The 22169-nt window shown below is 38.8% G+C and overlaps 1 protein-coding gene across 4 annotated transcripts in view; it reads right to left on the reverse strand.

Moving 5' to 3' along the window:
* Positions 1-22169, reverse strand: part of SFMBT1 (Scm-like with four mbt domains 1) — a 160448-nt gene that overhangs the window by 75359 nt on the left and 62920 nt on the right. For all 4 annotated transcript variants that reach the window (XM_021068955.1, XM_021068953.1, XM_021068952.1 and 1 more), the window contains exon 2: positions 5269-5422. Coding sequence is in view for 3 of the 4 variants with exons in the window: in XM_021068953.1 (XP_020924612.1) it covers positions 5269-5296 (28 nt within the window). In the remaining variant the exon portion in view is untranslated. The remainder of the gene's footprint in view (positions 1-5268; positions 5423-22169) is intronic.

Raw genomic sequence — 22169 nt, forward strand, 5'->3', positions numbered from 1 at the left:
CATGGGATAATAAAAGATCTAATGAAAGTGTCATCAATCCTAAAAGAAAAATAGAGAACAGGGAAGAAAATAAGAAATATGGCTGAAAATATTATATTACAATTTTTTTTTTCTTTTTAGGGCCACACCTATGGCACATGGAGATTCGCAGGCTAGGGGTCCAATTGGACCTACAGCTGCCAGCCTACACCACAGCCACAGCAACACAGGATCTGAGCTACACCTGTGACCTACACTACAGCTCACCACAACACCAAATCCTTAACCCACTGGGTGAGGCAACCTCATGGTTCCTAGTCGGATTCGTTTCTGCTGCACCATGACGGGTACTCCGAAAATGTTACAAATTTATCAAAAGATGTAAGCCTAAATTTTAAGAAGCAGAGAAAACTCCAAAGATTAAACCCAAGGAAATCACAGATATACCAGAGTCAAACTTCTGAAAACTCAAGACTAAAAACCTTTTTTGAAAGTAGTAAGTGAAACAATACTTGAGTTGCAGGAAGTGGTGAGAGACAGGATTCCAATGATAGATTTCTCATCAGAAATGGAGGCAAAAAAAAAAAAAAAAAAAAAAAAAAAGGAGTTCCTGCCATGACTCAACAGAAACAAATCCGACTAGTAACCCTGAGGCTTCAGGTTCGATTCCTGGCCTCGCTCAGTGGATCAAGGATCCGGCATTGCTGTGAGCTGTGGTGTAGGTCACAGACGTGGCTCAGATCTGGTGTTGCTATGGCTGTGGAGTAAGCTGGCAGCTAAAGCTCCAATTGGACCCCTGGCCTGGGAACCTCCATACTCTGTGAGTGCAGCCATAAAAAGACCAAAAAAAAAAAAAAAAAAAAAAAAGAAAGAAAGAAAGAGAGAAAATAAATGGAGGCCGGAAGGCACAATTTTTTTTTTTTTTTTTTTTTGCTTTTTAGGCCTGCACCCATGGCATATGGAGGTTCCCAGGCTAGGTGTTGAATCAGAGCTGTAGCCGCCAACCTACACCACAGTCACAGCAACAAAGAATCCAAGCCGCAACTGCCACCTATACCACAACTCACGGCAACACCAGAGCCTTAATCCACTGAGTGAGGCCAGAGATCGAACCCCAACCTCATGGTTACTAGTTGGATTCATTTCTGCTGCACCACAACAGGAACTCCAGACACAACATTTTTTAAGCAATGAAACAAAGAACTTCATAATCAGGATTCTGTATTTAGCAAAAATACCCTTCAATAATGAGCAGCAAAATTAAGATATTCTCAGATGAAGGGAAACGAATATTATCACCAAGAGACCTACCCTAAAAAAAAACAGTTTAAGGAAATGTTATACATAGAATCAAATGACAGAAGAAGGAATCTTGGAAAATCAAAAAGGAATAAAGAACAATGGAAAGGAGTTCCCGCCGTGGCGCAGTGGTTGACGAATCCGACTAGGAACCATGAGGGTGCGGGTTCGGTCCCTGCCCTTGCTCAGTGGGTTAACAATCCGGCGTTGCTGTGAGCTGTGGTGTAGGCTGCAGACACAGCTCAGATCCTGCGTTGCTGTGGCTCTGGTGTAGGCTGGTGGCTACAGCTCCGATTCGACCCCTAGCCTGGGAACCTCCATATGCCGCGGGAGCGGCCCAAGAAATAGCTAAAAAGACAAAAAAAAAAAAAAAAAAAAAAAAAAAAAAAAGAACAATGGAAAGAGTAAAAATATAGGAAAACAAAATACATCTTCCTTCTCCTCTTGAATTTTCTAAATTATACTTGACAGTTGAAGGAAAAATTTTAATGACATCTGATATGGTTCTCAAAACAAGCAGAGAAATATCTAAGTTAATTTATTATACATAAGAGAAGGTAAAGAGATATAAAAGTAAGTAAAGGCATAGCCTTCTGGCCTGCCTGCTTGCATCTCTCACAAGCATCCTATCTTAATAAATCTATTTCTTGCCTATCACGTTGTCTCTCACTGAATTCCTTCTATGCTGAGACACACAGAACCTGAACCTTAGTACGTCCAGACACTGGAACTAAAACCCCCAACAAATGGAAGAACTACTTGATGAAGCCCTCTTCATTCCAAGAAGGAGGACCACCAGAATCAGTCCTGGGGGCCACGAGAAACACCAGCTTTGAAAGACAATACAAGCTTGCCTCTACCTTGATCATTATCTGTGGCCCTATTTTCCACTCCCCAACCTATAAAACCACCTCCTAATCCCTTCCAGGGGGCTCACAATCTTTAAGACATTAGCCTGCTGTGGGCTCCTCGTCCTGGCAAAGCAATAAAGGTTATCTTTCTCTCCTTCACCCTCCGCAAAAAAAAGTAGGTAAAGTTTCCACACTTCACTGAAACTAACAAAATGATGACACCAGCAGAGTATGATTAAGTATATATAATAAAAAGCTGTACAAAGAGATGTAAGCAAGAACACTATAGGATGCTGCAGTTGCAGCCCTAAAAAAAGAAAAATAAATAATTTTTTTTTTTTTTTTTGGTCTTTTGTCTTTTTGTTGTTGTTGTTGCTATTTCTTGGGCCGCTCCCGCGGCATATGGAGGTTCCCAGGCTAGGGGTTGAATCGGAGCTGTAGCCACCGGCCTACGCCAGAGCCACAGCAACACGGGATCCGAGCCGCGTCTGCAACCTACACCACAGCTCACGGCAACGCCGGATCGTTAACCCACTGAGCAAGGGCAGGGACCGAACCCGCACCCTCATGGTTCCTAGTCGGATTCGTCAACCACTGCGCCACAACGGGAACTCCCTAAATAAATTTTTTAAAGCAGTTCCTGGAGTTCCTGTCATGGCTCAGCAAGCTACGAATCTGACTAGTATCCATGAGGATGCAGGTTCATTCCCTGGCCCTGCTCATCGGATTAAGGATCCAGTGCTGCCATAAGCCGTGGTGTAGGTCTCAGATGTGGCTCAGATCCCACGTTGCTGTGGGTGTGGTGCAGGCTAGCAACTGCAGCTCTGATTTGACCCCGAGACTGGGAACTTCCATATGCTACAGGTGCAGCCCTGAAATAAATAAATAAATAAATAAATAAATAATTTTAAAAAGAGAACACTATAGGGAGTTTCCCTGTGGCTCGTGGGTTAAGGATCCAGCATCGTCTCTGCAGTAGCTTGGGTCTCTGCCATGTACAGGTTCAATCCCTGGCCTGGGAACTTCCACATGTGGGAGGTGCCCCACCCCCCAAAAAAGAACACTACAGAAACATCAAAATGGAACTCTAAAAAAAGTTCTGTTTAACCACAGGAAGTGAGAAAAGAGAGGAACAAAACCAGAGAAAACAAATGAACAAAAATGGCAGACTTGGCCTAACATATCAATAATTACATTAAGTGTAAATGGTCTAAATATACCAATTACAGGACTGAAAAAAAATTTAATGACTATATGCTATTACAAGAAACTTACTTCAAATATAATGATTTAGACAGGTTGAAAGTGAAAGGATGAAACATGCAAACATTAATAAAAAGAAAGTAGGAATAGGTGAAGCTATAGAGACAGAAAGTCGACATGGTTCCCAGAGGCTGGATTAAGCAAGAAATGACTGTTAATGATTTATTTTGGGGAGTGGTAAAAATGTTCTGAAACTGGGTACTAGTGCTAGTCACACAACTTCTATTGTGTGTGTCTTTTTAGGGCCGCACCTTCGGCATATGGAAGTTCCCAGGATAGAGGTCGAATTGGAGCTGCAGCTGCAGGCTACAGACACAGCCACACCAGACCGAAGCTGCATCTTCGACCTACACCACAGCTCACAGCAATGCCAGATCCATAGACCACTGAGCAGGGCCAAGGATCAAACCCATGTCCTCATGGATACTAGTTGGGTTCATTACCACTGAGCCACAATGGGAACTCAAAACTTCGTGAATATACTAAAAACCACTGAATTCTATACTCTGAACAGTAAATTTTATAGAATGTAAATTACATCTCAAAAGAAAAAAAAAGAGAAAAGTATCTTTAAAAAGTTGTTTTTTAGAAACCTCAATAGCTAAACAATCATTTTTTTTGGCCAGGCTCCTGGCATGCAGAAGTTCCTGGGCCAGGGATCAAACCTGAACCACAGCAGTAACCGAAGCCACAAGAGTGACAATGTTGAGTCCTTAAACATTAGGCCACCAAGGAACTACAAAAAATTATTAATTAAAAAGCACACAATGTAATTAATAAATGGGCCAAAGACAAGAACACATTAGAGATAGGGACAGGAAGTAAGCACCCGTTCAGCATCACTAGCCATTAGGGAAACACACACTAAGACCCAGATAAGCTGTCATTACATGTCTATCAGCATGACTTAAATAAAAATAGTGACACCACCAAGTGGCTGTGAAGATGTAAAGAAATCAGATCTCAGTACACTGCTGGTAAGAATGCAAAATGGAACAGCCCCTCTTGAAAGTAGTTGTGATCCTGGGGATTTATCCCAGAAAAATGAAATCTTACGTATATAACTGTTCCCAGCAGCTTTATTTATAGAAGCCCAAAACTGGAAGCAACCAAAATGTATTTCAATAGATGAATCGTTAACCAAACTGCAGTATATCCACAGAACACTACCAAGTAAGAAAAGGGAACACACTATTAATACATGCAAGAATTGGGATGGATCTCAGAAGCACTGCTTTGAGTTAAAAAAAAAAAAAAAAGCTCATCTCAAAAAGTAATATACTGTATGCCTCTATTTATGTAACATTCTGGAAATGACAGAATTACAGAGGAAGAACAGACTAACAGTTACCTGGGGACACTGGGGAAGAGGAATAGATATAACTCTGAAGGGGTAGTACAAGAAGCTCTGTGTGGTGATGGAATAGTTCTGTATTTTGACTAAGGTTGTGGTTACAGGAATCTACACATGGGATGAAATGACAGAGAACTACATACAATTTATATCTATGTCAATTTCCTGGCTTTTACATTGTACTATACTTACATGAGAGGTAACATAGTAGCATCTGAATAAAGGGTACATGAGGACTGTCAGTTATCATTGCAAACGCCTATGGATCAATAGCTATTTCAAAATAAATTTACGTATTATTTTTGTAAAAAAAGTCTGTTCATAAAAGTTATTTACTTTTTCAGCAAACATGTTGAATACTCCCTAGTGCCAGGTTCTCTACCAGGTACAAAGAAAGACAACTCATGTCTTCAAAGAGCTTGCCATTTAGTGGTAGAAAAACAAGCCAGACAACATAACAAACAGCTAAGTAATGGAATTCTGTACTGTGAAGAATGGATTTTGTTCAAACAAAACTGGTACCTGCATCAATCTGCTGCTCCCCGTTCATTTCCACAGCACATGGGCGATTTCTTCCCCACAAAGAGCACAGGCCTTATGGTTCTGCTACAATCTGAAGATTACTTGCAGTTCTCAGGCATCTGTTCAATGGGCATCCAAGGTCCAAATGAAAGTGCTGAAAAATCAAAAAGAACACATAAATAGGCTACAGCCTAGTGTTTATTCATTTATAAAACATGACAGTCCAGTGGGTTGAGGGCAGATAAAATAAAAACATACTGGCAGAACAGATGGAATCAGAGGAAAAAATTTATACCTCTTCTAATTTTGAAGGGAAAGACAGAGAGAGTGTGTGTGGAGGGAGGGAGGGAGAGAGAGAAAGAAAGTGCTATCAAGATCTTGATAAGGTATCCGAAACTCACAAACATATATATGCATCACTACCCCCTTCAACTTGGATTATAATACTAGGCATGACTATCCACAAATAGTCCAATTCCTAATGAATTCCTGAGGTGAGGGGGTGAATCAGCTTTCAACACTCTATCTTACACAATGAGTAAGATTCAGGATGTAGCACACTATATTATCTAGTTTTCCATTTCATTTATCTAGAATATTATGCAAAACCAAAAAGTATCAACTATATTTGTCCACAATTACACTTATAAAGAGAGTCTAACTCCTCCAAAATAAGCTCTGACATCATTTATTCTTTTTTTAAAAACAGCTTTACTGAAGATATAACTCATATGCCAAAATTTTCCACTCTAAATGTTCATTTCAATAATTTTTAGTAAATTTACAGAGTTGTGTAACTACCACTATAATCCAGTTTTAGAATATTTCCATCATCCTGGAAAGAAACTTCATTCCTACTCGCAGTTCTTCCTCATTCCATCCCTAGGCTCAGGCAATCGCTAATCTGCTTTCTGTCTCTAGAGATTTTGCCTCTTTTGGACATTTCACATAAATGGAATCATACACTATGTGATCTTGTGCATCTAACTTCTTTCACTCAGATGTTTTTGAGATTTATCCATGTCATAGCATGGACGAATATATTTATTCCTGCTCTACAAACAAGTAAAACATTTTAAGATATTGCCTTTTATGCCTAATATATTAGAAAGAGTAAATCAAAGGGGGGAAAGGAGCTGCTGCAGGAAGGTGACGTGAACTAACTGAAGGCAACAATGCAAAAAACTATAAAGCTGGGATAGGAACTCAATAGCCATAGCTGTATGGGTGATATCTACAGGAGCAAACTACTCTGAACCTCTCAAAAAGATTTTGTGTATTATATCCCCAGAACAGATTCTCATTAAAATCTTTTAAACACTAAGAAAAAGTTCATTTTTTTCTTTTTAGGGCCGCATCAGCGGCATATGGAAGTTTCGGCTAGGAGTCTAATTGGAGCTGCAGCTGCCGACCTACGCCACAGCAACATTGGCTGGATCTCAACCGCATCTGAGACCTATGCCGCAACTTGTGGCAATGCCAGAGTGAGGCCAGGAATCAACCCCACATCCTTTCAGAGACAACATTGGATCCTCAACCCAGTAAGCCACAATGGGAACTCCAAAGTTAGGGGTTTTTTTTGCTTTTTAGGGCCACACCCATGGCATATGGAAGTTCCCAGGCTAGGGGTCGATTTGGAGCTGTAGATGCTGGCCTACACCACAGTTACAGGATGAGAGTCGCAACTGAGACCTCCATAACAGCTCATGGAAACAATGGATCCTTAACCCACTGAGCTGAGCGAGGCCAGGGATTGAACCCATATCCTCATGGACACTAGCTGGATTAATTTCCGCTGTGCTACAACGGGAACTCCCCAAAGTTTAATTTTTAATGTACCCTTTGAAAATATATAAGCTACAACGCATGAGCTGGGTTACAGGGATACCTAGGTTCTAGTTTTACCTCTACCAATAAATAACTATGCAATCTCAGACCATATGATGTCCATTCTTTATTTTATTTATTTATTTATTTTTGTCTTCTTAGGGCCGCACCCATGGCATATAGAAGTTCCCACACTGGGGGTTGAATTGGAAGCTATAACCGATGGCCTAGAGCACAGCCACAGCAATGCCAGATCCAAGCTGCGTCTGTGACCTACACCACAGATCATGGCAATGCCAGGTCCTTAACCCACTGAGCAAGGCCAGGGATCGAACTTGCATCCTTATGGATACTAATCAGATTTGTTTCCACTGAGCCTTGATGGGAACTTTCCATATTACGCCCATTTTTTAAAATGGTATAATGAACATAACATCATTTTCAGATTTTAAAATTACATCTCATAATGAGCACAGAGAAAAATCTTGTGTTAAAAATGCTAAAACTGTGGGAGTTCCCGTTGAGGCACAGTGGTTAACGAATCCGACTAGGAACCATGAGATTGCGGGTTCGATCCCTGGCCTTGCTCAGTGGGTTAATGATCCGGTATTGCCGTGAGCTGTGGTGTAGGTTGCAGATGTGGCTCGGATCCCATGTTGCTGTGGCTCTGGTGTAGGTGGGTGGCTACGGTTCCGATTAGACTCCTAGCCTGGGAACCTCCATATGCTGCGGGAGCAACCCAAGAAATGGCAAAAAGACAAAAAAATAAAAATAAAAATATTAAAACTGTGGATATCCCATTTGAGGTTAACTGCCAATTACCTCAAATGTTTTCATACAACCTAGGTACTGAAACTTACATTATCACAGATAGAAACAACTGAACAGAAACTTGGTAACAAGATTTAAAGCCTCTAAATATGCTCTTTTCTCTCAGTTTACTTTTCTACCCCAAGCCCAAAACATTCAAACTGTACATTCCATCTACAAATTCACTCATTCCCCATGTTTATCAAACAACAGCTCATTACCATCCATTATTCTAGGGGATAAAGGTAAAAGCAATCAAGAGAGACAGTTTCCACTTCATGATGCTTATTTTCAACAGGAGGAAGACAAGTTAAGTCAACAATTTAAAATAATTAAAGTGGGAGTTCCCATTGTGGCACAGTGGTTAACGAATCTGACTAGGAATCATGAAGTTGTACGTTCGGTCCCTGGTCTTGCTCAGTGGGTTAAGGATCCGGTGTTGCCCATGAGCTGTGGTGTAGGTCGCAGACACGGCTCGGATCCTGCGTTGCTGTGGCTCTGGCGAAGGCCAGTGGCTACAGCTCTGATTAGACCCCCAGCCTGGGAACCTCCACATGCCGCAGGAGTGGCCCCAGAAAAGGCAAAAAGACAAAATAATAATAATAATAATTAAAGTGCTGTGAAGGAAAAGCAGTGGGTACTAAGACAGAACACGATGGCAGACCTAACCTAAACTAAGAGGTCCATTTAACAGCATCCCTGAAAAATAAAAAAGGTAGAGGTAAGGGTATTTAGGCTGAGACTAAAGGAGAAATAGCAGTTAGGCCAAAAGGGCAAAAAGGAAGGTGGAGTCCAGGCACAGGGAACAGCACACACCAAGATTCTAAGGTAAGGAGGAACTGAGAGAAAGGTCATTGGCTGGAGCAGGGAACGAAACAGGTAAGTGGTACACAATAAAACTGGCTGGGAAGAGAAGGAATAACAGGAGCTGATACCAATTGAGGATTTAACATGTGCTGGGCACTGTGCAAAGTACTAAAACATATTAATCCATTTAACACTCCCAACAGCTGGACAAGGTGAGCATCACCATCAAGAGAAAACAGTCATAGACCAGGTACTGCCTGTCAGCATCCCACAGCTATATAAGTAGGAAAACCAGGTTTCAAATCCAGCAAAATGTCCATAACCTATGTCCTCAAACACTATATTATACTGTCTCTCAATGAGAAACAACCAAGAGTTTTTTAAGCAGAGAAAGGAAAGGATTTAAAAAGTTCACTCTCGGGAGTTCTGGTCTTGGCACAGCGGAAACGAATCTGACTAGGAACCATGGAGTTGCGTGTTTGATCTCTGGCCTCGCTCAGTGGGTTAAGGATCCGGCGTTGCCGTGAACTGTGGTGTAGGTTGCAGACTCGGCTCGGATCTGGTGTTGCTGTGGCTGTGGCGTAGGCTAGCAGCTACAGCTCCAATTGGACCCCTAGCCCGGGAACCTCCATATGCTGAGGGTACGGCCCTAAAAAGACAAAAGACAAAAAATAATAATAATAATAATAATAATAATAAATAAAAAGATCACTCTCGACCCAAACAGAGATCCATAAAGGAGTGACAACAAAACATAAAAGTATAAAATTTCTACATTCATAGATAAGAGAGTAGGTCTTAAAAACTTCATCACAAGAAAAAACGTTATAACTACGTATGGTGACAGATAACAACTAGATTTATCATGGTGATCATTCACAAGATATACAAACATCAAATCATTATGCCATAGGCCTGAAACTAATATAATGTTATATGCAATTATACTTCAATGAAAATAAATAATACAGCTGAAATGGGTGAAAATATTAGCAACATGTAAGATAATACATAAGTTTCCATATATAAGCTCCTATAACTCAACAAGAAAAAAAGAAAATGGGCAAAACAAGTAATTAATCCACATTAAAAATCACAGTTAACACTTAAAAATATGCTGAATCTCATTAATGGTGAAATAATAAGAATTTTTAATTACTATTTTTTTCATCTTTCCAACTGGTAAAATTTTTTAAACTAAAAATATCCAGAGTTGGCAAGGAAGGTACACAAATGGAAGAACTTGGGAGTATAGTTTGGTACCACCTTTCTGGAAAGGAATTTAATGATGAATAATTTAACCTATAAAGATTTAAAGACACAAACTCTTTTTTTTTTTTTTTTTTTTTTAATGGTCACACCTGCAGCATATGGAAGTTCCCAGGCTAGGTGGGGGTCAAATTGGAGGTGCAGCTGCTGGCCTATGCCACAGCCAACAGCAACACCAGATTTGAGCTATGTCTGTGACCTACACCACAGCTCACAACACTGGATCCTTTAACCTACTGAGTGAGGCCAGGGGTAGAACCCGAATCCTTATAGATATCAGTGGGGTGCTTAACCCGCTGAGGTGAAATGGGAACTCCAAGACACAGACTCTTTGCACAGTCATTCTATTGCTAAGAGCCTTTCATATTACACAAAACATGGAATCTAAAAAAGTGATACAAATAAACTTATCTGAAAAACAGAAATAGACTCACAGACATAGAAAACAAACTTATGAATGCAAACTGATACAACCATTATGGACAACATTATGGAGGTACCTCAGAAAACTACTATAGAACTGCCATATGACCCAGCAATCCCACTCTTGGGCATATATACAGATAAAACTTTCCTTGAAAAAGATACATGCACCTTTATGTTCAATGCAGCACTATTCACAATAGCCAAGACATGGAAACAACAACATAAATGTTCACCAACAGATGGATTAAGAAGATGTGGTATATATACACAATGGAATACTACTCAGCCATAAAAAAGAACAAAACAATGCCACTTGCAGCAACATGGATAGAACTAGAGATTCTCATACTAAGTGAAGTAAGTCAGAAAGAGGAAGACAAATACCATATGGTACTTACATCTAGAATCTAAAATACGGCACAAATGAACCTTTCCATGGAAAAGAAAATCATGGACTTGGAGAACAGACTTGTGGTTGCCAAGGGGAAGGGGAAGGGAGTGGGATGGACTAGGAGTCTGGGGTTAATAGATGCAAACTATCTCCTTTGGAATGGATAAGCAATGAGATCCTGCTATATATAGCACAGGGAACTATATATATCTAGTCACTTGTGATGGAACATGATGGAGGATAATGGGAGAAAAAGAATGTATATATGTGTGTGTGTGAGAGAGAGAGACTGGGTCACTTTGCTGTACAGAGGAAATTTACAGAACACTGTGAACCAACTATAATGGAATAAATAAAAATTAAAAATAACAAACTTATGGTTATCAAAGGGGAAGCAGGAAGGTGTAAATTAGGAGTTTTAGATTAACAGACATATACTACTATATATAATATAGATAAAAAATAAGGATCTACTGTATAGCATAGGGAACTATATTCAATATCTTGTAACAACCTATAATAAAAATAATCTAAAAAAGATGTATGTTTGTGTAAGTGAATCACTTTGCTATACACCTGAAAATAACACAACACTGTAAATCAACTATACTTCAATAAAAATGAAATAAAAAATAAACACTCTTGGTGTTCTCTCGTGGTGCAGTAGGTTAAGGATCTGGCATTGTCACTGCAGTAGCTCTGATTGTTGCTATGGCATAGGTTCAATCCCTGACCCAGGATCTTCCACATGCTGCAGGTGTAGCCAAAAATAAATAAGAATTAAATAAACACTCTTGAACAATCACAAAAAAGAACCTTTCATACAACGCAAATGTGTGGAAGGCTACATAACCAATGATATTTGCTGCTATGTTATCTGTAAGAGTGAGAAACTGGAAACAATCTAGGGAAACACTCTAGAGAAATATTCTATAATCATTAGAAAAATTTAAGTAGAACTATAAAAGCACATGGAAATGTCATCTATATGCTCAGAGAAAAAAAGCAAGTGAAGGACAATTATTTATATTTACTTTTAAAAATCCTGTGTCCACTGTTTACTTGGCTATGTGACTTCAACAAATGTCTTATTTGTGCCAACGGTATCATTTGTAAAAGGGGAGATTAACAATACTGTACCTACCTCACAGGACTGACAGGATAAGCGGGATAAACCACGATAATCATGTGGCATAGCACTAACATAGTGAGTGCTGATAATGTTAACTGCTTTGCAATACTGACAGATTCAAGTTCCTACGGCATAACTTAGTGGATCATCTCTACATATATATGGTCTTGAAACATCACCATGGGTCTGATGTAATGAAGTCAGGGCTTTAAAAAATTTGCCTGTTGGTTCCCTATGTTTGGAAAATGTCATCTACTGCTTACGCATATAAACTCTTAAAATGCACCAGAGTATTTTATGCAGTGAGCCACATACTGCAATTATTATTATTAATAATAAATCTTCAAAAAAAAAAAAAAGACAAAAAACAAAAAACAGGTGTTCCTATAGTGGTGCAGTGGTTAATGAATCCGACTAGGAACCATGAGGTTGCGGGTTCAAACCCTGGCCTTGCTCAGTGGGTTAAGGACCCAGCATTGCTGTGAGCTGTGGTGTAGGTCGCAGACATGGCTCGGATTCCGCGTTGCTGTGGCCCTAGTGTAGGCCGGAGGCTACAGCTGGGATTAGACCTCTAGCCTGGGAACCTCCATATGCCGTGGGTACAGCCCTAGAAAAGACAAAAATAAAAAAGACAATAATAAATCTTCAAAACCAAAAACACATGAATTGGGGGAAATGCAAGTGTTACATAGCTGAAAGATAAGAATATAATTTTTAAAAACTGAATTATAACTAATATATTTTAGTTTCAAGTGTAGCAGTTGGTACATTATGATTTTATACATTATGAAATGATCATTGCAATAAGACTAGTTACCATCTGTCATTATACAAAGTTGTTACAAAGTGCTGTAACATTTTTTCAATCTTACAACATCACTTAGAGAGTCCCTGTGGCTCAGTGGAAACAGATCTGACTAGGATCCATGAGAATGAGGGTTTGATCCCCGGCCTCGCTCAGTGGGTTAAGGATCCGGTGGTGTAGGTCACAGATGTGGCTCAGATCCCATGTTGCTCTGACTGTGGGATAGGCTGACAGCTGCAGCTCCGATTCGCCCCCCTCGCGTGGGAACTTCCATATGCCATGGGTGCGGCCCTAAAAGGCCCTAAAAAAAAACCAAAAAAAAAAAAAAGTACTTAGATTTTAACCAATAATCAGTTCATCTTAATAGAATCATGAAAAAAAAAACTGAAGAAGCCTTTTGCTGTGGAACATCTGTCAGATCTTTACTGTCAGTGTGCTGTCTTTTTTTCCACTGAGGCGGGGGGTGGGGGGGTGGGGGACAGTAAAATATCCAAGAGCTTAGAATATGGAAATTTAATTCACTATTTATTTCATTTCCTTTATTTCCTATTCATATTAAATTGTTTAACTGTCTTTATTTTATCCCTGATTTTGGTATTATTATTCCTCTTGTGGTGACAAGAACACAGAGTTATTTAAATAAATTCTCATGAACTAACTAATCTTGACCTTGCCCACCTTATTTAGAATATTTCAGCCGTCCTCGTCCTCCTTAGTATAGTGGTGAGTATCCCCCCTGTCACTCCAGAGACTGGGGTTCAATTCCCCGACGATGGGGAGGCAACACACCCTTTTAGGAGTTCCCGTTGTGGCTCAGCAGAAAAGAATCTGACTAGGAACCATGAGATTTTGGGTTCAGTCCCTGGCCTCACTCAGTGGGTTAAGGATCTGGTGTTGCCGTGAGCTGTGGTGTAGTTTACAGATGCTGCTTGAATCCTGTGTTGCTGTGGCTGTGGTGTAGGCCAGCAACTGTGGCTCCAATTCGACCTCTAGCCTAGGAATCTCCATATGCCACGGGGACAGCCCTAAAAAGCAAAACCAAAACAAAACAAAAACCATATTTTCAGTGAACTAAATAGAAGCCTAGATATTTACAGGAGGTTCTAATAAGAGAGACTGAAGCTAGTATAGCTATTCTAAAATATAAAACACTTCTCAGACACATAACCAACAATTTAAAAAGCAAAAGTAGTTGTTCAAAACAAGCTTTGACGTCAAACACACACACAAAACAAAAATAAAACCCAAGCAGAATAAAACCGAACTGAATTCACTATTTCATTTTTAGTGATACATCAATGTAAAATGAAACCACCATGGAATACTTATCTTTTAACAGATCTTTTTAAAAGATCTAAAAGTCATTTAAACAGCTACATGATGCTTCCCTTCCCATCTTGTTTCAGTTTACACATGTTATCCCACTCTAAACTTGTACTACTTGGCTTCATGTTAATATTAAACATTAAACTGAGTAAGATTAAACTGAATCAGAGTATTTATTACAGGAAAAGTTATAATAATGCAAGAGAAATTTCTATAGCATGGACCCTCAGCCAAATGATTTAACATGTTGGACATAAATAATTTTTAAAGCATTTAGGAAGAAGGACAGAAATTCAGTGTGACAATAAAGACATGTACCTAGTATATATGGTGGTTGCAAAAAAAACTTTCTATTTTAATATTACTATTCAGTAAATATTTACCAGACAGTTAAAAGGAAAATTTCCATTGAAATGTATGAACTTGCTCTTCTCTCCCTCAACTCAACAAATGGGAGGTCAGTAATAACTTCAAGTATGCTGTAAATACAGAAAATGCAAACAATTCAGCAAATCAGATGCCTCATTGTGGGCAGATTTGCAAAGTTAACCCTGCTCTTGCCAGTGGTAGAGTGATGATATTTTGTCATGGATAGATTTCTGATGGCCTTTCATTCTCCATCACTCCCTGACCATGTGCACATGCTATCTGATGGGCTGTCTAAATTAAATCTTTTGCCAAATGTCAGTATAACTTGAATATTAGGAGTAGAAATTTTCTATTGTTTCATTAAGTTATTTGTTCTTTTTAACCAATTGCTACATATTTAGGGATATAAAAAAATTGTCTCAAGTTAACAAAGCTTAGCCACTCAAATCATCTAAATTAAATCTGATCCTAACTTAAGTTTTTCATGACTATGTAAACACAACACGGGGCATATCTATCTCAGTTGAACAAATCAGTACTTATTAATTCACAAAACCAGTAAAAGCTTTAAACAAAACACACAACTCGAGAATACACTAACTTTTCTTTTTTAAGGTACTCCACTTATCATGAGGGTAATGCAAATCAAAACCACAGTTAGAGCACCTCACACCTGTCAGAATAGCTATTACCAGAAAGAGAAAAAATAACAAGTGTTAGTGAGGATGAGAAGAAAAGGGAATCCCTGTACACTGTTGGTGAGAATATAAATTGGTGTAGGAACTGTGTGAAAACAGTATGTAGATACCCCAAATAATTAAAAAGGGAAGTACCATATGATCCAGCAATTCCACTTCTGGGTATATGAAATGAAAGGAAATGAAAACACTAACTCAAAAGATACCTACTCTCCACGTTCATCATCGCAGGATTATTTACAATAGCCAAGACATGGAAGTAATATAAGTGTCTACAGAAGGTCTGATAAAGAAGATGTGGTATATACATATATATACAATTGAATCATTTTGTAACATATACATATATCAAATCATTGTGTTGTACACGCTGGACTAATACAATGTTATAAGTCAATTATATCTCAAATTTTTAAAAAGCCAAATTAGAAGGCAATATTTTAAAAGGGTTCTTTTGGATTATCGATGAGAAACTTTTAAGTAAAGTATGGCACGTATTTTACTTAAAATACAATGTATTACTACAAGGCCATTAGAACTGTATTACAGAAATGTTTTCCTTGCCAATTAAAATCCCAACAGGGTATTTTATTCACCCTGATGAGATTATTTGTAAATGCTTCTAAAAGAGACATGTACAATCCAGCTACTTTTTTGTAAAAGATAATATACAATGAGCCTAGTTTATTCTATCAAAATATTAAAACAGTGTAAGAGTGGTGTAAGAAAAGACAAATATATCAATAAAATAGAATGAAGTTGAGAAATAGATTCATTTATATAAGAGTATAGGTATGGTTTGTGATAAAATGGCATATCAATTGTGAAAGGATGAACAAACTTATAGTGTTAAAGAACTGACTATCCATTGTGGGAGGAAGAAAATTAGAACCTTACTTCATGCTGCAACATAAATAAATTCAAGGTGAACTGAAAGAGCAAAACACAAACAGCAAGACTCCAAACAAATTAAAAGAAAACATAAGAGAATATGGTTATAACCTTGGTATGGTATAGACTTCCTTATACAAGAAAGCTATAAAATGGATAAATGTGACTACACCAACATTTAAAACTTCTGATTAGCAAAAAGACACCATGAACAATTTTCAAAGTCAAGTTATAGACCAGAAGAAAATATTTCCAGTACACATAATAAACAAAGAATTAATGGCCACAATCACAGAAAAGTACCCATTTGTCAATAAAGGAAAAAAGACTAAACCTAATATGGGAAAAATAGTCAGACATGAAAAGGAATTTTACAGAAGAAATGCAAATGACTTATAAGCACATGAAAATACATTTAACATCAGCAGCTAAAATGAGTTTTCAATCACAGACTGGAAAAAAAAAAAGCCTAATAATATAGGTAAAGATGGAGATATGACTGCTGTTACCACCAATTGATGAGCACTAATGGATACTGATCCTTTTAGAAAAAAATGCTATTTCATCAAAAACTTTAACTTGCATTCTCTACAACCAAGCAATACCATTTCCAATAACTATTTCAGATAAACATCCAAAAAATAAATAAGCAACATAACAATTTCAAAGAAAGAGATTAAATAATTCTCACTTTGAGGACATAATCAGAGAAACGTACAATGTGCAACAGCCTAAATCTATGCTTGAACAATAGGGGAAACTGGAAAACTCAGCATAAATCAGTAAATTCGGCACATCTGTACAATAAGAGTTAAAAAGAACAAAACAGTTTAATGGGTACAGAGTTTATGTTGGGAGTGATGAAAAGGTTTTGGGTATATATAGTAGTTTGTGTGTATTGTGTGTGTATAAAACACATTCAAACATACACAAAGCTACATGTTTCCATAGGCAGACATTTATATCTATAAAATGGTCTGGAAGAACACATCCAAATCACTACCAGTTGTTACTTCTACCAGAGTGAGATTCAGGAGCAGGATAAAAGGGAATTTTTGCTTTATCTGCATAAAATAAACTTGTTATGATAAGAATGTATTCATAGGTATACTTCTATGACTTAAATTATTGAGAAAAACAAAATGCATGTATTGACATGGAAAGTGATTTATTCATTCTTTCGACAAATATTTACCAGAAACCTACTATGTGTTAGGCCCTACCAAAATATTAGAGATGTGTCAGTGAAGAAAACTGAGCAAAATCTCTGCCCTCATAAAGCTTGAATTTTAGTGGAAAGGAGAAAAATAGTAGTTTTTCTAAATATGGTAAGTGATACAGCTGGGCAAGGGTGACATATAGGCTAAAAGTTAAAGAGGGTGGGGGGAATCACTAAAACAGTAACATTTGGATAAAGACTTGAAGGACAGGAGTTCCCGTTGTGGCGCAGTGGTGAACGAATCCGACTAGGAACCATGAGGTTGCGGGTTCAATCCCTGCCCTTGCTCAGTGGGTTAACGATCTCACGTTGCCGTGAGCTGTGGTGTAGGTCGCAGACGCGGCTCAGATCCTGCATTGCTCTGGCTCTGGCGTAGGCCGGTGGCTTCGGCTCCGATTGGACCCCTAGCCTGGGAACATCCATATGCCACAGGAGCGGCCCAAGAAATGGCAAAAAGACCAAAAAAAAAAAAAAAAAAAACTTGAAGGGCAAACACAAGGAAAGAGCATGCCAGGCAGAGGGGAATCCCAGCACAAAGACCTCAGAATCAGGGCATGGAAGCTGTGTTCTAAGAATATCAAGGTGGTAGTAGAGGCCACATAAGCAAGCAAGCAAGCAAGGGAAGAGGAGATGAGACAACAGAGATGTCAACCACACACTGTTTGCCACATTACCAATCTCCTTTGTGACTGTCCCCCACCTACAGCCCTCAGGGAAGTATAATATTTACCAGGATCCTACTCCTGTTGAGGGTGATAAAACGTAAAGGCAATGCTGATGGGAATGTAAACTAGTGCAATTCCTTTGGAAAACAGTCTAGCAGTTCCTGAAAATGTTAAACATAGAGTTACCATGTAACCTAGCAATTCCACTCCTTGGAATATACCCAAGAGGACTGAAAACATATGTTCATACCAAAACTTATATGTGAATGTACCCAACAGCATTATTCATAATGCCAAAAGATGGAAACAACCCAAATATCCACCAACTATTTAAAGAATAAATAATATTCAATTGTGTTAGATGGAATATTATTTGGCCATAAAAAGGAACAAAGTACTCATACTTGCTACAATGTAATCTTGAAAGTATTATGCCAAGCAAAAGAGGTCAAACACAAAAGACTACATACTACTGCATGCTTCCATTTATATGAAATGTCCTGAATAAGCAAATCAACAGAGAGAGAAGGCAGATTAGTGTGGTTGCCTGGGGCTAGGTGAGAGGGTGATGAAGAGAGACTAACTACTAAAGAGGGCTTCTTGTGGGGATGATGCAACATTCTAAAATTAGGTTCTCATAGGTTTCCATTGTGGCTCAGAGGAAAGGAACCCAACTAATACCCATGAGGATGCATGTTCCATCCCTGGCCTGCTCAGTGGGTTAAGGTTCTAGCACTGTCATGAGCTGTGGTACAGGTCACAGACATGGCTTGTATCTGGCATAGCTGTGGCACAGGCCAAGCAGCTGTATCTCCGATTAGACCCCTAGCTTGGGAACTTTTATATGCTGCACCTGTGGCCCTAAAAAAATAAATAAATAAAATAAAATTAGGTTGTTGTGACAGCTGTACAACTCTGAATAAAAACCACTATAATGTACACCTTAAGTAAGTGAATTTTCTGGTATGTAAAAATATCTTGATAAAGCTGTAAAAAATGGCACTTAATATTAAGGGCAAAAACTGTGCTTTTAAAACAACATTATTCCCATTTTCAAATACAGAAGCCAGGAGTTCCTGTCATGGCTCAGTGGTTAACAAACCCAACTAGTAACCATGAGGTTGTGGGTTCAATTCCCTGAACTTGCTCAGTAGATTAAGGATCTGGCTTAGCTGTGAGCTGTGGTGTAGGCTGAAGAAGCGGCTCATATCTCGCGTTGCTATGGCTGTGGTTTAGGCTGGCAGCTACAGTTTCGATTGGACCCCTAGCCTGGGAACCTCCATATTCCGTGGGTGCAGCCCTAAAAAGAAAAAAAAAAGACAAAAAAAAAAAAAAAGAAGAAGCAAAAAACAAAAACAGAAGCCAATGACAAAGAAGAGACAAGGAATGTGGCTTACCTTTAGGATATGCAACAGATCAAGGAAAAATAATTTAGCTGTTACTGGTTTGTATTAGTAAAGTTAATGCTTTAACAGATAAATTCCAAATTTCTATTGCTTAATCCAAAAGACAGTTATTTCTCACAGTCTAAACAGGTGTTCCTACTGAGAGGGCAATTCATGAAGTTACACATGGTAATCTGTGGTACTGAGTGCCATCCTCCTCAAAGCTTTGCCATCTTCAACAGAGACTTCTCAAGTCTTCCTGTATAGCGGGACCACTCATGGGAGGTTCTCCTGAGCCAGGCCTGCAAGCAGCACCTCTCTTCTACCCACACTCTACTAGTTAGCTCGGTCATGTGACCCCATCTGCTCTAAGGGAAGCTGGGAACTTTAATGCAGTACTTCTCAACATTAGTAAATATGAGTATTTAGAATAGAACTGCCATTTTCTAGAATTTCTATCAACAGGAAATAATCAGTTTGTTTATTTAAAGAAGGCTTTATGAATCATCAGTAGCGACATAATGAACTGCTATGGAATTGCTTTCTTAATTAACCAATATTTACATACCATCTCCCATATACTGTTTTAGCTAAAAGAGTAGAGGGGGAAAAAACCTTGTCCTCATGGATATCACAATCCACTATCAGGAGACAAAAAAACAAAGCGCACTGTATATTGAACAAAAATAAATGTTAGGGGGAAATGAAACAAAGACAGAAGACAGGGAGTACTACTTTCAAAAAGATGACCAAGATCTTTGCGACATGAGCCCACACCTGAGGGAAGTAAGGAAGTGGGTACCTGGGGAAGAACATTCCAGGCAGGAAAAACACAAAGTGCAAAGACCCTCAAGTAAGAGGTTCTGCAGGTCACTGCTGCTGCAGAAGAATGATCAAGGCAGAGTTGCTAGGAGGTGAGATTAGAAAGGTACCAGGGAACCAGATTACATATAAACTTGTAGGTTACTGTGAAGATTTGGGTTTGGGGGAAGTCACTGGAAGATTCTGGGCAGAAGAGAGACATACTTTGACCTTGTTTTTTAAAAGCTATGTTGAGAATAGACTGTAAATAGGCAAGAGCAGAAGCAAGAAGACAAATTTAAAAGATCATGGAATAGGGAGTGCCCTTGTGGCACAGCAGGTTAAGGATCCAGCATTGTCAATGCAATGGCTTGGGTCACTGCTGTGGTGTGGGTTCAATCCCTGGCCTAGGAACTTTCAAATACCATGGGTGCAGCCAAAAAGAAAAAAAAAAAGATCCTGGAATAATCCAGGTAAGAGGTGTTGGTGGCTGAGTCCAGGACAGGAGCTGTGAAAATGCTGAGAAGAGTAAAAGAGAGACCTGATGGAGGTGTGAGAGAAAGAGCAGTATCTGGGCTGACTCAAGTTTTTGGTTGAAGCAACAGAAAGGAGGATATTGCCACTTGGGGAAAAGGCAAAATTTGAAGGAGTAGCTTGAGGAAGAAAAATCTGGGGTTTCAATGCAAAAAGGGAAATATTATTGCTTTCTTAACAATATTTAAAGGTTTGTTCTTTAAGTTTTAGGGAATTTTTTTTAATCAACAAAAGTATAATCATTACTATGTAAAGTGTTTCCAATTTATAAGCTATTTTCTTCATACGCTGTATTTCATCTGAACAAACAACAACTCTTTACAACAGCTAGAATGGGTTCAATCCTTACTTAACCCCTTGGTAACCTTCTTGTCAGCTTCAGTCCCCCCTGACACTTTGCCTTTTTTTCTGAGTTTACTAATCATCCATGAAGGCATTTCCTCATACCAATTTTGTACTTTATGTTGTCTTACTGTCATTTTTTTCTAGGCCTTCTTTAATTCACATCTTTCAAAATGTCACATATAATAATTTTTTAAAACTTAATCATAATATAATGAGGTTGGAAATTTCATAGTTCACAGTTTTAAGTACGGCCACTTCACAGCCCTGTTTCCTCAGCAATTGCTAATTAGTACCAGGGTATGGAACACCTAAGCTATTCCAGATACCAAGACTACTAAATCAAGATTTTGAGGGGTTTGTCAATTTTGTTCACCTTTTCAAAGAACCAGCTCTTGGTTTTATTAATTTTCTCTATTGTTTTTTGAGTCTCTATTTTATTGATTTCTTCTTTGATCTTTATAATTTCCTTTCTTCTGCTGACTTTAGGACTTTTTTGTTCTTCTTTTTCTAATTCGTTTAGGTGGAGGGTTAAGTTGTCAATTTGGGATAAATCAAGATTTTGAAATTATCTTTCATTGTACCAAAATACGAGAGAAGTATTTAAAAATCATTTCTGGGAGTTCCCAGAGGACAAAAAAGGTTAAGGATCTGGCGGTCATTGTCACTGCTGTGGCCTGGGTTCAATCCCTAGGCCCAGAATGCAAACTCCACATGCCACAGAGGCAGCCAAATAAATAAATAATAAAAATAAAAATCAGGGGATGGGATTAAGATGGCGGAATAGAAGGATTGGAGCTCAACTTCTCTCCTAAAAACAACAAAACTTACAACTAAATGCTGAGAAATCTTCAACCAAATGGACCAGAAACTTTCAAAAAGATATCCTACTCCAGAAGACAAAGAGGAGGTCACATCAAGAGGTAGGAAGGGCGACTATGTGATATAAGCAACCCCATACTTCCCAGGTGGGAAGCCCCACAGACTGGAATGTAACTGTTTCACAGAGACTCACCTACAGGAGTGACAATTCTGACCCACATCAAACTCCCACGTGTGGGGATCTAGCACTGGGAGAAAGAGCCTGTGTGGGGATCTGGCACTGGGAGAAAGAGCCCCAGAGCATCTGGCATTGAAGGCCAGTGGGGCTTGTGCACAGGAGCTCCATGAGACTGGGGGAAACGGAGACCCCATTCTTAAAAGG

Source organism: Sus scrofa, chromosome 13, assembly GCF_000003025.6.
Source record: "Sus scrofa isolate TJ Tabasco breed Duroc chromosome 13, Sscrofa11.1, whole genome shotgun sequence".
NCBI lineage: Eukaryota > Metazoa > Chordata > Mammalia > Artiodactyla > Suidae > Sus > Sus scrofa.